The sequence below is a fragment of the Geotrypetes seraphini genome, chromosome 15, assembly GCF_902459505.1.
Source record: "Geotrypetes seraphini chromosome 15, aGeoSer1.1, whole genome shotgun sequence".
Lineage (NCBI taxonomy): Eukaryota > Metazoa > Chordata > Amphibia > Gymnophiona > Dermophiidae > Geotrypetes > Geotrypetes seraphini.
This window is the reverse complement of record NC_047098.1, coordinates 36,995,666-37,011,469: the sequence shown is the minus strand read 5'-3', so window position 1 is coordinate 37,011,469 and position 15,804 is coordinate 36,995,666. Positions and strand designations below refer to the sequence as shown.

Genomic DNA, 15,804 nt, shown 5'->3' with positions numbered 1-15,804 from the left:
CAGCCTCGGGGACAATGGCGACACATGGCGGAAGCCCCATGCTTTCAGCCCCGTCTAAGCCCTCCAAGCCTTCGGGCCGTGCCTCCACCACACGGGAATACTCTGATACGAGGTCGCCCCCGGTGGAGCGCACCAAAGCAGTGGACATGCCATCGATGCTGTCCGTGCCCGTCTTCCAGGACCTACTCCGAGCGATGATCACGTCGGAGCTGTCCGCTGCAATGGCCCAGTTTCAATCGGCCTCGACCGCGAATGTGCCAGACCAGCCTGAGCCTCGCACCGAACAACCTCGAGGAAAGGTGCGCAATCCTCGCCGAATCCCATCCTCCTCGGACTCTTCGCCGAGGCACCCGAGACGTTCCCCCTCCGCAGACCGCCGAGGGGCAAAACGTCGAGCTAGAACGACAGAAACCTCGAACCGCCGTACCTCCAAGAAGGCCCGAGGTTCACCAACTCTACGAGGCCGTTCCCCCACACCTCGTACGGGACCGCTCAGGGTAGCGGAGTTATCACTCTCCAACCCGCGCATCCTCCGAATTCCCCCTCGGACGTATTCTCCGAGGGAGTCCGGTTCGGGGTCACCGATCCGACATCGATCGGTACCCCTAACCCCGGCATCGTCTCCGAGGGGCTCCTCGAGACGCCGAAGATCGACAACCCCGGAACACTCTCACAGTGCTTCCCCAGTCTCGGAGCATGGATCAGAGCATGAACCTCGATACTCGAGGGAAGCCTCCCTATCCTTCTCCACCCGACGAAGGTCTCGTTCCCCGACCCCGCACGGGGCCCCGGGGACATCTCGCCCATCCTTCACTCGCTTTGTCCAAGACATGGGCCACGCATTGGACTTAGACCTCCAGTCCGACTCCAGATACTCCAAAGAGTACCTGGCGGAACTGGATATGCCATCACTGCCCAGAGAGTCCCTTCGCTTACCACCCAACCCGGTACTCCAACAGGCCTTCTTCAGGAACCTGGAGACCCCCTACATGGTCACGGCCGTACCCTCCAAAATGGAGGCCAAGTACCGCACAGTACCTTACCCGGGATTCGAACAACCACAGCTCTCCCACCAATCGCTGCTAGTAGAATCCTCCTTGAAAAAGGCTCACCCGTCCCGGGTCTCAGCAGCAGTGCCCCCAGGCCGAGAAGGCCGAACCCTGGATAAGTTCGGCAGGAGACTATACCAAAACGCAATGATGGCCTCTAGGGTGCAAAGCTACACTTTCACCTTCACATCATACCTCAAACACCTCATTGGACTATTGAGAGCCTTTGAGACTGACCTACCGGCCTCCCGGCAAGGAACGTTCGGCCTGCTCTTAGGGTCCCTCTCCGACCTGCGCCTTCATCTATTTCACGCGGCCTACGATGGCTTCGAACTCTCCTCCAGAGAAGCAGCCTTCGCTATCGCCATGCGCCGACTAGCCTGGCTGCGCCTGGTCGACATGGACCCCAACTTACAGGACCGGTTGGCTAACCTCCCCTGCGTGGGAAAGGAATTGTTCGATGACACTATCGAGGCGGCGACAAAACGCCTCTCCGAACATGAACGCTCGTTTGCCTCCCTTGTCCGGCAAAAACCCAAACCGCCAGCGTCCAGGCCATACAGGGCCCCTCCGCGCCGCTACCCACAAAAGTCCACCCCTGCTTTCTCGCGGCCCCCACCCAGACGTCCGCAAGCCCACCACAGGGCCATGCCCAAGTCTCAACTGCCCGCGACCACCAAACCACCCCCATCCTTTTGACGGGAAGCGCGGAAGGGGGCGGGCCCCCTCCGCCATAGTCCCAGGCCACCTTCCCATCGGGGGTCGACTCAAAGCTTTTTACCCTCACTGGGAACAAATCACGTCGGACGCATGGGTCCTTGGCGTGATCTCATCAGGGTACTCTCTCAACTTTCGGGCCATTCCTCCGGACAACCCCCCAAGGAATTGCCCTCCCAACCGGACTCAGCTACCCCTACTCCTCTCCGAAGCTCGAGACCTGCTTCGCCTGAGAGCAGTGGAGAAGGTTCCCCCCGACCAACGGGGGAAGGGCTTCTACTCCCGCTACTTCCTGGTACCGAAAAAAACGGGAGACTTACGCCCAATACTAGACTTGAGATACCTCAACAAATTCCTGGTACGGAAAAAGTTTCGGATGCTCTCACTACCAACACTTTACCCCCTGATCGACGAGGGCGACTGGCTCTGCTCCCTCGATCTCAAGGAGGCGTACACACATGTCCCAGTACACCCCGCTCACCGCAAGTTCTTGCGCTTCCAAGTAGGGGACTGGCACCTACAATACCGAGTCCTCCCCTTCGGACTAGCATCATCACCTCGGGTCTTCACCAAGTGCCTCGTGGTGGTAGCAGCAACCTTACGTTCCCAGGGCCTCCAGGTATTCCCCTACCTGGACGACTGGCTAATCAAAGCCCCGTCCAAGGAAGGGGTTATCTCAGCGACCCAACAGACTATTACCTACCTACAAAGTCTGGGGTTCGAAATAAACTTCCCAAAATCTCAGCTACGCCCCTCGCAGACCTTACAGTTCATCGGAGCCACGCTGGACACGGTTCGCCTCCGTTCCTTCCTCCCCCCTCCGCGCCTGGAGGCGTTAGTAAGTCTGAGCCGAAGGATCTCCCTACTGACCTCAGTATCAGCTCGACAGATGATGACTCTTCTGGGCCACATGGCTTCCACCGTCCATGTCACACCCTTCGCCCGCCTCCATCTGAGAATCCCTCAATGGACCCTGGCGTCTCAATGGCGTCAAGACCGGGACCCGATCGACCACTCAGTGACAGTGACTCCTTCATTGCAACGATCGCTCCGCTGGTGGGCCGACTCTTCAAATCTTTCCAAAGGTTTGCTCTTCCTCACCCCACCCCACAGCAAGGTACTCACCACGGACTCGTCGGAGTACGCTTGGGGAGCCCATCTGGACGGTCTACGCACCCAAGGAATGTGGTCAGCACAAGACCGTCGCTGCCACATCAACGTGCTAGAACTTCGGGCCATCTATCTCGCAGCTGTAGCCTTCCAACATCTGCTCCACGACCGAGTGGTTCTCATCCGAACCGACAACCAGGTAGCGATGTACTACGTAAACAAACAAGGGGGGACAGGGTCTTGGCCCCTTTGTCGGGAAGCCCTGCGCCTCTGGAAATGGGCAATCTCCAACATCACCTTCCTTCGAGCGGTGTACATACAAGGAGAACAAAACTGCCTGGCGGACAGACTCAGCCGCCTCCTCCAGCCACACGAGTGGTCACTACACTCTCAGACCCTGCGAGGAGTGTTCGAACGGTGGGGGACACCTCAAATAGACCTGTTCGCGTCCCCTCACAATCACAAACTGCCTCTCTTCTGCTCCCGGATATACTCCCCGGACCGACTCGAGGCCGACGCCTTCCTCCTCGACTGGGAGGGAAGGTTCCTATACGCGTTCCCGCCGTTTCCTCTGATACTACGGACGCTTGTCCACCTGAAAACAGTACAAGCCACCCTGATCCTGATTGCCCCTCGCTGGCCGCGCCAGCCGTGGTTTTCCCTGTTACTTCAACTCAGTGTCAGAGATCCACTGCCTCTGCCTCTGTTTCCCTCTCTACTGTCACAGGGTCAGGGTTCACTGTTACATCCCAATCTTCAGTCTCTTCATCTGAATGCTTGGTTTCTCTCCCCCTGACTGCTCTCCCCGTGTCTCAATCAGTCAAGGAGATATTGGAGGCCTCCAGAAAAACCTCGACGAGAACCTGCTACTCCCAAAAGTGGACCAGATTCTCAACCTGGTGCTCCTCCCACAGCCAGGACCCGGTGTCGGTCCCCGTCCCCCTGGTCCTGGACTATCTACTTCAACTATCTCATTCCGGCCTAAAGACCAACTCCATTCGAGTACACCTCAGTGCGATCGCGGCCTTTCATCAGCCCCTGGAAGGGAAAGCCCTCTCGCTCCATCCCTTAGTCACTCGCTTCATGAAGGGTCTGCTGAACGTCCACCCCCCTCTCAAACCTCCCCCGGTGGTTTGGGACCTTAACGTGGTTCTGGCTCAACTGATGAAACCTCCATTTGAGCCACTAGACAAATGCCATCCAAAATTCCTCACTTGGAAGGTAATTTTCTTACTCGCGCTCACGTCCGCACGGCGGGTTAGTGAGCTACAAGCTCTGGTAGCGGACCCACCCTTCACGGTATTCCATCATGACAAGGTGGTACTCCGCACCCATCCAAAGTTCCTACCTAAAGTAGTGTCTGATTTCCATCTCAATCAGTCCATCGTCTTACCCGTGTTTTTTCCAAAGCCCCACTCTCACCCCGGAGAAGTGGCGCTCCACACTCTTGACTGCAAAAGAGCGTTGGCCTTTTACCTCCAACGCACTCAGCCACACCGGAAAGTCCCACAACTGTTTCTGTCCTTCGACCCAAACCGGTTAGGCCACCCAGTTTCCAAACGCACCTTGTCCAACTGGTTGGCCGATTGCATCTCCTTTTGCTACGCTCAGACTGGTCTCGCACTGCATGGTCGAGTAACGGGACACAAAGTCCGAGCGATGGCAGCCTCCGTAGCGTTCCTCAGGTCCACACCTATTGAGGAAATCTGCAAGGCTGCCACATGGTCTTCGGTTCACACCTTCACCTCCCACTACTGTCTGGACTCCCTATCCAGAAGCGATGGCCAGTTCGGCCAATCGGTATTGCGAAATCTATTTGCTTAAATTGCCAACTTCCCTCCATCCCTCTTCAGTAAGCTTGGAGGTCACCCACATGTGAGAATATCATGCCTGCTTGTCCTGGGATAAAGCACAGTTACTTACCGTAACAGGTGTTATCCAGGGACAGCAGGCATATATTCTCACAACCCGCCCACCTCCCCGAGGTTGGCTTCTTGGCTAGTTAAGTGAACTGGAGACCACGAGGGGATGCACCCCCTAGTGGAGCAGGAAGGCACGCATGCGTGGAGCAGCAGAGCAAACTTAAATCTTCAATCAAGTTTGCTTGAAAATGCTTCCGCATCGGGGCTCCGTAGATGACGTCACCCACATGTGAGAATATATGCCTGCTGTCCCTGGATAACACCTGTTACGGTAAGTAACTGTGCTTTATGGGGCTGTCTTTATAAAATAGCTCCAAAATAGGTGCTTACATAGACTTCCTACCTAAGCAACTTATTTTAAAATTACCCTCAAAGTGAGCAGGTTTATTTCCAGGCACTTGATGTACTGCAGATCGCATTACAAAATACACAAAGCAGTTTACAATAAAATAAGATAACATTTGGATGACAATGGTGAAGAAATAAGAGGAAGGAGAAGATCATTGGAAAGGGAAATAAAAGAAACAGAAAATAAGCTAGAGAGGATAGATAACATAAGTGACCATGGCATCTGAATAAGTAAAAAGTGCTGACAAGTCTCCACTTTTATTTCTGTTTCCAGCAAATTATTACACAAGATTTTGCAAGAAATCACCAGTCCACCCAAGCATCATCACAACCCCCCACCTCTACATTCCAGAACTCTGCACCAATGTCATCGGCTTTGCCTGTCCGGTCTAAGACCTCAAATCGTTTTAGTCCTGAGTCCCAGATTCAAGTGGTCCATCATCAGCGGCCAAGTTCCCGAGTATCCCCTGAAAATATTCCTGAAAAATTAAGGGGAAGGTGAGACATTTCTGCAAATTTTGTAATAGTTTTGTGTGGTTGGACAGTTGTCGGATGTATGAAACCATTATCTTCTTTTGGGACATGAAACACACAGTGAAATATGTGCTCTACCATCCTTAGAAAAGCATTCTGATTTAGTGTTTAAAAAAAGTATTTCAGTGCTCTGGAAATTCCGTACTATTAAAAAATATTCTGACGAAGTTTCCTTTCGTCTACTAGTCCAATCTTCTATCCTGAGTATTCTCGACTATTACAATATCATTTATGTAGGCGCTCCCAAGAAAATTATTAGAAAATTAAGGGTGGTCCAGAACACGGCTGTCTGCCTTATTTATGGCCTAAAGAAATGGGAACATATCACCCCTTCCTATCAAAAGCTTCATTGGCTGCCATTTGAATCCAGAGTTCTGTTTAAGTTTTCTTGCTTCTGTTATAAAATAACATTCGGTATGCTCCCGAGTTACCTAAACTCTCATTTTATTTTAATTTGAACTTTAAAAATAAGAACCCTCGAAGATTACATCTGTTCGCCTACCCTTCAGTTAAATTTTGCCAGTATAAAAGGTTTTGTGAAAGAATCTTTGCCTTTCGGGCAGCCAAATTAAATATTTGGCTTGCCCGGTATGTGTTAGAAGCCTCTTCTTACCTGGATTTTAGAAAACAGATAAAAACTCAATTATTTAATAGGCTAGGGCCTTAATACTTTTTCTATATTTATCTTGCTATGTAAAATTCTCCGCATTCTTTTATACTACATGCATTTTACAATTTATGTATTTCTTTCCTTAGCTGCCTTCAATTGCTGTCTTTTTAAATAACTTGTACTGTTTGTATCTTATCCAATTGTTGCGAACTGCCTAGAACTCCCGGGTATGGCGGTATATAAAAATAAATTTATTATTATTATTATTGTGGATTCTGTTACAAGATAACAGCACTACTTTTTCATGTGGCCATGCAAGCACATACAGGAAACTTCTCTTAGACAGTAGAGACCCTCAGAATGAGAAGAATGTGGTCGTTGTTGGAGAATGACATGAAGACAAACTTTTTCCCAGTCCCTGTCCCCATCCCCACAAACTCGGTTCCCATCCGCACAAGCCTCGAATAGTTGTGGTTTTATATTGAAATCATTTTATTAAAGTATAAAAAGAAACAATATTCTGTACAATTGTCATTTTTTTAAATCGTAAATAATACAGAACAAGGATCAACAAAACTCCTATCTTCCCTCCCCTTTCCCTCACAAGTATCCCCTTCACTATTGAGAAACCTGAACAAGCCAAATTACTATAGAATGCTACATAGAAAAATCATGCTAACAGAATACCTCAGTCACATATGGCAAGAATAGTGTTAGGGGAGGAAGTAGCATCAGCTTGAAGAATGGCAGCTTAATTTGTGAGCTCTGACGAGGCTCGTGCTGTAGAAACAAGAGCTTCCCTTCAATTGCAGTCAGGGGACTTTCAAAGATTGGGTCAGCAAGCGGGGTGCATGGCGAGTAAGAAGAAACTGGAAAAGTTTCCAGGCACTACAAGCATCAAAACCCGATCGCATGTGAGTGTCTCACCGGCAGGCCTTACTAAGATGGCGCTTCCCTCTGCGGCGGCTCAGGCGGGACCCTCCACTGTACCCTTGTGAGAGGGTGAATCGTTGACAGCTGGAAATGTGGAACAATGGTTCCGGGAGTTAAAAGCCGAAATGGTGGGGGTTCGAGCAGATGTCAAGGTGGCCCTGGCAGAGATACGAGCAGAGGTGGGAGAATTAGGGGGTCGAGTCGTGGCCTCAGAAGATCGGATAGATCACGTGGCATTGGCGCTGCAAGAAACTACTACTGTGGCAGAGACGGCGGTGTCGCAATTAGTGGACCTTCAACAGCAAGTGGAGGATTTGGGAAATAGATCTCACCGTAATAATTTGTGGTTTAAGGGCATTCCGGAGACTGACTGCTTTAAGGATGCCTGACATGTGGTTCAAGAGTTTTGCAGCCATCTCTTGGGAGAAGTGGATAAGGAAAACTACTCCCATATAATTCTTCATCGAGCGCACAGAAGCCTGGGCCCTGCCCAGGGAGTGGGCAACCGAGATATTATAGCCTGCTTCGGGGACTTTGTCATGAAAGAGAAGATCTTGCAAGCTGCACGTCAGAATGTGTCTTTTACTTGGCAGGGGATTACTGTGGGGGTCTATCAAGATCTGGCTTCTGTGACTTTACAAAAGCGAAGGGAGTTTCAGGAAGTCACGCAACTGCTTCGGGCGGTGGGTCATCACTACAGATGGTTGTTCCCTTTTGGGCTTCTGTTTACAGTTAATGGAAAACATTGTAAGGTGGACTCAGTAGCTGATGCATGGATGACTCTAAAGGACTTGGGATGCCGTATGCCACCTGACCCAAAGGCTCACCAAGCATGAGAGTGGAAACTGAGGGCCATGGATCCCAGGCTTCCGGGGAATCTGTTTTCCAGTCCTTACAGGACTCTTGACTTGAACTATGGTGATCAGATATATTGCTACCCATTCTAATGTTTTCCTGTTAGGTAGTTCTGGGGATGGATGAATGTTTTCATAACTATGTTAGCATTTCCCCATGTTCGGGGTGGTACATATGTTGGTGTGATGAGTGCAGGGTATGATTGTGACTTTGGGGCAGCAGTGGTGATGAATGGGAAGGGGGATTGTGATGGGAGTCCAATGGATCGAATGGATTTGCGGAGATTCAGGTTGATGTGAGGGACAGGGACTAGCTACTTGTGTAATATATCTAGCCCATCTCTAGGGATGGGTCTGCTACGCAAGGGAATGCTCTGTTATGTTTACTAACTGTTTAGGTTATACCATTGTTTATGCATATGTGCTTTTCAGAGTTTGTGTGGTATGATGGCTCAGGGAGCGGAGAATGCTCCGTGATTGAATGATTAGTTGAATGGAGAAGAAAGGGTACTTGGGATCGGAATGTTTGGGGGATTGGAGGGGGCATATGACTGCAGAGAAGGGGACTATGGTGTGACTGAGCCTCTTCGATTTGACTCATTTTCTCAACCTGGCTGACTCGAGGTTAGCGGGATCAGCTACTTGGAGGAGAGAGGAGGGGGAAGGGATATGGCAGACAACAGAGGGGGGGTCGGGGGGGGGCATGATGAAGAGGATCCAGAGGTTATCATTGGGTCCTGGAATGTAAATGGGCTGAATAGTCCTGGTAAAAGGAGCATGGTCTTTCGCGATTTAAAACGCATGCACTGGGATATTTGCTTATTACAAGAGACCCATTTGAGACCTCAGAGATGTAGCTCTCCTTCAAAGACCACAATATGATTTGATTTGGACACATCAGGGGGATAGAGCTACCAAAAGAGCTGGAGAGTTGGCCATTTTGGTACGTAAAGGATTGGGTCTACAGATGGAGCAGATATATCGGGATAAAGTGGGGAGATGTTTGGCATTGAGGGGCACCTTACAGGGTCACCCCCTGACTATAGTAAATGTCTATGGACCTAATACTGCACAAGCTGACTTTTTAGGAGTCTCCAGGAAAATTTGGGAACCTTTGTGCTCGGTGCAGTATACTTAGGGGGTGATTTCAATGTTCCACCGTATCCTTCCTTGGACCACTCGGGGGGAGGGCGCAGAGCACTTCAGGGCCCTGACAGAGCGTTTAGAACATTAATGCTTTCACTGGGTTTGGTCGATAGCTAGCGCTTGCTTCATGGCACCCAACGGACGTATACCTTTTACTCTCACGCCCAGAATACTTACACTAAACTGGATGGGATGTAGATACATAGGAACCAGATGGGAGGCTTGCAATGGGCAGAAATAGAGACAATGCACATCTCTGATCATGCCCCAGTCTGGGTGGGTGCAAAGGGTTACTAGATCAGGGGGGCAGACGATACTGGAGACTCAGTGAATCCTTATTGAGTTCTCCGCCAGTGGTAGATGCTGTAGAAAAAATGATATGGAATTACTTGGATTTGAATGATAATGGGGAGGTCTCTGCTATTTTATGGGATGCCCTGAAAGTAGTAGTCTGGGGGGAACTTATTAAATGGGGGGCTCGATATAAGCGCCAGAGAGCCCAAAGTTTCTTTCAGTTACATGCACGTCTGCTCCAGTTGGAAACCGCTCATCAGGCTACGCAGGATCCTCAGACACTGTTCCAATTACAGCGGGTGAAAGATGAATTATATCAACTTCAGGTAGCAGAGACTGAAAGAATGAGGGACCATTTCAAATTAAACATCTATGAACATAGTAATAAAGCTAGTGCAAATTCGCTAGGTACATTCGGATTAAACAAGCTCGGGCCACTATAGTCCGGATTCGAAGTGCCGAGGGTTGGGAGACGAGGGGCACGGATACGGCATTTCAGAGGGAGTTCCTGAATTTTTATTCCCAGCTATATGGGCCTCCTGAGCCGATGGATGAGGAGGAACAGTTTCGATTTCCTGATTTCCTACCTATCCCTGAGCTATCAGTGTTGGATAGAGTATTTACAGGAACCCATTAAATTATATGAGGTATTAGAAGTGATCCAGTCCTTGAAAAATGGCAAATCCCTGGGGTTGGACAGGTACACTAGTCGCTATTATAAACAATTTTCTGAACAATTAGGGCCTTTATTGGTCAGGGTGGCTAATGGGGTCCCACAGGAGGAGCTCTACCGAAAACCATGGGAGAGGCTGGGGTGGTGATACTCCTGAAATCTGGGAGGGACCCTTTATCTTGTGGATCATACCGCTCCATCTCATTGTTAAATTTGGATGCTAAGATTTTGGCTAAGGTCTTGGCCCTGCGGTTGGGAAAGGTGCTGCCCTCCTTGATCCATCAGGATCAGGCTGGGTTCATTCAGCGAAGACAAGTGAGTGATAACATCCGGTGAACATTGCATTTGCTATGGGAGGCCGGATCCCGACCTGACAAGATGGTTTTAATGGCTATAGATGCAGAGAAGGCCTTTGATTGGGTCCTGTGTGGTTTCCTATGGGACGTGATGGGGCGTATGGGTCTGGAGGGTACTTTCAGTGCTTGGGTACAAGCCCTGTATGAGTCACTGAGGGCTTGTCTTCAGATTAATCAGTCCTACACAGATTTTTTTTTCCATATATCGGGGGACCAGACAGGGGTGTCCACTATCGCCCCTTTTGTTTGCTATGTCCATAGAACCATTAGCTTTGGGTATTTGTCACCACCCTGATCTATTCGGGATCATGCAGAATGGGGGAGGACTATCGAATAGCACTCTTTTGCTGATGACATCTTATTATATGTAGGGAAGCCAGAGGTCTCCATACCAAGATTACTACAACTTTTTGATTCATATGGGCAGGTCTCGGGGTTTAAAATAAATCTAAATAAGACGGAAATTTTGAACCTGACCTTGACGGTTCTGGAGGTGGATGGGCTCAGGGGGCACTTCACGTTCTGCTGGGCCCCCCATGGGATTAAATATTTGGGCATTAATATTCCTAAAGATCTTTCCCAGGTATACGCAGTGAATTATCTGCCTATTTACCAGCGTATTAGATCTGACTTGCAGCGGTGGCATAGCCTCTGGCTTTCCTGGTGGGGCAGGATAGCTATCATAAAAATGAAATGTGCTTCCCCGGTTCTTGTTCCTCTTTCAAACACTGCCAGTGCCATCGGGAGAGCTGTGAAGATTCGGAGCGGAGTTAAGTTTTATTTAGCAGAGAAAACCTCCCAGATTATCTCAATTCCTCATGTGGGCAGCTCGAGATGTAGGAGACAAAGGGGTGCCTAATCTGTGGTGGTACTATCAGTCGGCACAGATTAAAATGTTGTTGGATTGGGAACTTGGGGAAAATAAACAGGATGTGCTGTTGGAACAGGGGACCAGGGCTGTTGAAGCACAAACTTTGGGCATCTGGTTCGCAGCGTCCCTGGATTCAGAGCATCGATAATCCATTTGTTCGCCATTTGGCGCAGCTGTAGATCCAGGTACAGGCTAAATTGGGAAATGGGACACGGGTGTCCTCTCTGGCGAGTATACAGGCGGAACCCCTGTTCTCGGTGGGAATGGACAGTTGGGTCTTCCACCAATGAGCCCAGAAAGGATTGCTTACCTTTAGAGACCTCATGGGGTCCTCTGGGATTCTTTCTTTTGACCTGCTCCAGAGGAAATATGACATGCCTGATGGGGACTATTTAGCTTACTTCCAGATCCGACATTTCATGCAAGCCCAGGGATGGGGATCCCAATCTCCTATGGGACAGGAACCCTTAGAGAATTTGTGGTTGCTCCTGCAGAAAGTTCCTAGACCGCTTTCTGTGGTATATCAGTATTGGAGTATATCAGTATTTCAGACACACTGGGAGGGAGATATGGGTCTGCAGTTCACTAATAAGGAATGGGGAGTTATATGTGGGGAGGTATATAAGGTTTCCTCCTGTGCGTTGGTTCAGGAAAATGCTTATAAGGTTCTGACCCGGTAGAACTATACCCCAGAGCAATTGCACAGAATGTTCCCTGGAGTGTCAGCCCAATGTTGGAGATGAGGTATAGCAGTAGGGACCTTTTTACACATTTGGTGGGACTGTTCTGTCATACGTCCCTTTTGGAAGGATGTGGTTAATACCCTGATGGAACTTATTGGTGGTCCCATGGGGGTGACACCTCAGAGCTGTTTATTAGGACTGTACAATATCAAAGAACATCAACGGCAAACTAAGCTCCTTGGCTTTGGTTTGGCGGCAACTAAATGTTTAATTGCCAATCATTGGAAGAATACTGTAGCACCAATTCATGCAGAATGGCTTAACCATCTGTTGTCCTTGGTGAGGATGGAGTTAGCGGTGGCTAAACGTCATTTTATTTAAGCCTCCCATACATCTACTTAGCATAAATTAGGGGACATTTTGGATGTTCTTTGAAGGGTGTTCTTACTCCTGGTATTCGGTTGATCTGGCAGGGGGAGGGGAGGGGGGGAATTGGTGGTTATACATTGCTTCTGTGGGGTGGGGAGGTTGGGTTAGGGAGGATTTTTTGAGGTGTATTGTATTAATGGTGTGTTTTTCTATTATGTTCTTGTTGTTTACTGTATTTTTGATGTATATTTTAGCTATTGGTGTGATTGTATACTTTTCTCTCAAAATTTATAATAAAAATGTAAATATAAAAAAAAAAAAGAATAGTGTTAGGGGAGTGCAAATAGGGCAAATGTCCCCCTGGCCAGAGAGAGCCCTAAGTCAGCTGGAAGCTAAAGAAGCACAGCCTGGTAGTGGGCACCTCGCCTTTTGGCTTTCATATAGAAGATAGAACTTTAGGGAAAAGCCTGTATGGATCTGCCTTTACAACTGAGGGGCTAAGTGCAGATATTAGATGGGGACAAGAAGAGTGGTACTCTATATTGTTTGTATTTTACATTTTTATGTTTTGATAAAATATATGTATTATGGAATCCACAGCATGGTTTAACCAGGCAGGAACAGATAACTACAGCTTTACATCTGCTCAGACTGCCTTGGCAATCTCTGGTTTGTGCTGGGGTAGTCCAGGAACAGTAGGGGCAGAGCCGATACCACTGTTTAATATCTGTGATGCCCTGGTTACTGCTGGCAGCTACCCCAAACTTGAATATTAGGTGCTGGTACCTGGATCAGGACCAGCATTGACTATCCAGATCTAATTGAGTTGGCCATGGCAGCAATGGGGGGGAAAAAACTAATTCTGAACGCCATTGGTTGAATGTTGCTTCCCATTTTTTTGGGCCTCCACCTTTAAACTGATTATAGCTAAGCAAACGTAAGTAATCAAATTAAAACTTGGACATAAATCTTAGTTAGTCTGCTTACTCAGTGATAAAGCTGCATACTGCTGTATGGGAGACTTTGATTCAGTCCCCAGGCATGGTCTTTGCTTATTTCCCATGGCCATCTGGGTGCACAGTAGAGAGTTGCGCGGGGACAAAAATCTCACCCATCCCCGCCAAAATCCCACCCATCCCCGTGAGGAATCCCTCCGTCCCCACTCGTCCCTGCGAGGAATCCCTCCGTCCCCACCCGTCTCCGTGAGGAATCCCCTCCGTCCCCGCCCATCCCTATAAACTTCAGAAATAGTTATTTCATTTAATTATGCTACTGAATTAAAGGCTCTTGTAGAAACCCATTTACAAATAAGCAAAGAGACTATTAATTTGAAAATATTAATTGGGAAGAATACATACTTTGTAAACGGGTTTCTACCAAAGCCTCTAATGTAAATATAAAATATAAATACTCAGCTGATGAGAACTAGAGAATGACACAGGGAAAAAATCTGTCCCCGTCAATGCACCGTCCCCGGCCCACCATCCTCTGCACCGCCCCGTCACCGCCGTTCCCTTCACCGCCGTTCCCTTCACCGCCCCGTCACCGTCACCGCCAACCCTTTCACCGCCCCGTCACCGCCACTGCCATCCCATTCACCGCCCCGTCACCGTCTAGCACCCATCTTCTTCCCTCCGCTCCCCCATAGTCTGGCATCTGTCTTCTTCCCTTCCAGCATCTTCTCCCCACTCTGCCTTCCACATTTCCTTTCAGGGTCTGTTCCTCTCTACCCTCTTTCAATGTCTGTTCTATTCCTTTCCACCACCACCCTTCCCTCCCTCCTTTACCATCTGTTCCTTTCTACCTCCCTTCTTTCAAATTTTCTATCAGTCCCCCACCATCACTAGCAGTCTCTCTTCTCCCTTACCATGAGCAAATAGCAAATAGAACTTCTGAAAATTGTATTGCTGAGGCATTATTTCTAGTACGCCTTTTTTTCCAGATGGATAATGACATCAATTTTATATTTCTTACTGTCTGCTCTGATTTCATTCACAATTTGGTTTGTGTTTTGTACCTGAGGATTCCATGAGGCATTTAACCTTTTCCTGTCTCTTCTGTGATTTCAAGTTGATTCCTTCAATAATGGCAGTAGCAGTTTTCTATTTTTGTCTCTTTTGACATTGTTTAAGGGATTTCTTGTATATTTGGTGCTGGTCTTCTTTGATGAGGTCACTTCAGAATCTATTTCCAAGGAAGAGAAACTTTTTCCCTTTCACCCCCTCCTTCCTTGTGTGAGCCGGAACACGCGGTCCCCGCAAGCAAGTAATTTTATATCATTTTCATTCTATTCATTCATAGAAATTAAAGTCTAGATAATGCCAGTCACATAACAAAACATGATTTTACGAAAATAATTCCCTGCACAGTCAAGCCTGCAAGGATTACTAGATGTCTTTCAGCAGCTCCCCTCCCTCCCTCCCCCTTACCTTTGTGGCCAAGTCAAAATGATCTACCAACAATAAAATTTTAAAAACACAAAGCACGCTGTACGCAGAGAAAATGTTAATTATCATTTATATTCCGCGGGTTTTCAAAGAGGTCAAGGCAGATGACTTTATGCAATGTCACCTCAGTAACAACTATACAAAAATAGACAAATATTCCCCCTCTCTTTTTACTAAACTGCGATAGCGGTTTTTAGCGCAGGGAGCTGCTCTGAATGCCCCATGATGCTCTCGACGCTCATAAGCTCCCTGCGCTAAAAACCGCTATTGCGTTTTAGTAAAAGGGGGCCATAGTGCAAAATATAGACAGCAGATATAAATTCTCAAAACGGACACATTTTGATCACTAAGTTGAAAATAATATCATTTTTCCTAACTTTTTGTCTGGTGATTTCATGAGTCTCTGGTCCTTCTTCTTTCTTCTCCTGCCCCCCCCCTTTCTTTCTCTCTCCCTCTGACTCCCCTCTTTATTTCTGCCTTTCTTTCTCTCTCCCCCCTGACTCCCCTCTTTATTTCTGCCTTTCTTTCTCTCTCCCTCTGGCCCCCCTCTTTATTTCTGCCTTTCTTTCTCTCTTCCCCTGGCCTCCCTCTTTATTTCTCTCTCCCCCTGGCCCTCCTCTTTCTTTCTGCCTTTCTTTCTCTCCCTCTTGACCCCCTCTTTCTTTCTGCCTTTCTTTCTCTCTCCCCCTGACCCCTCTTTATTTCTGCCTTTCTTTCTTTCTCCCCCTGGCCCCCTCCTCTTTATTTTTTCCTTTCTTTCTCTCTCCCCCTAGCCCCCACAAAGCCATCATTCCAATTTCTCCACTTCCACGATTCTTTCCCTACCCTCACCCCCAAGCCAGCAGCCGATTTCTCCCTGCTCCTTCCCCGATGTCCTGATGTCCTGAA

General features: G+C 48.5%; 1 protein-coding gene across 12 annotated transcripts in view; it reads left to right on the top strand.

Annotated features, from left to right (window-relative positions):
• Window positions 1-15,804, top strand: part of NCOR1 (nuclear receptor corepressor 1) — a 509,406-nt gene that overhangs the window by 467,005 nt on the left and 26,597 nt on the right. For all 12 annotated transcript variants that reach the window (XM_033922034.1, XM_033922033.1, XM_033922035.1 and 9 more), the window contains one exon: window positions 5,421-5,644. In XM_033922034.1, coding sequence (XP_033777925.1) covers window positions 5,421-5,644 — 224 coding nt within the window. The remainder of the gene's footprint in view (window positions 1-5,420; window positions 5,645-15,804) is intronic.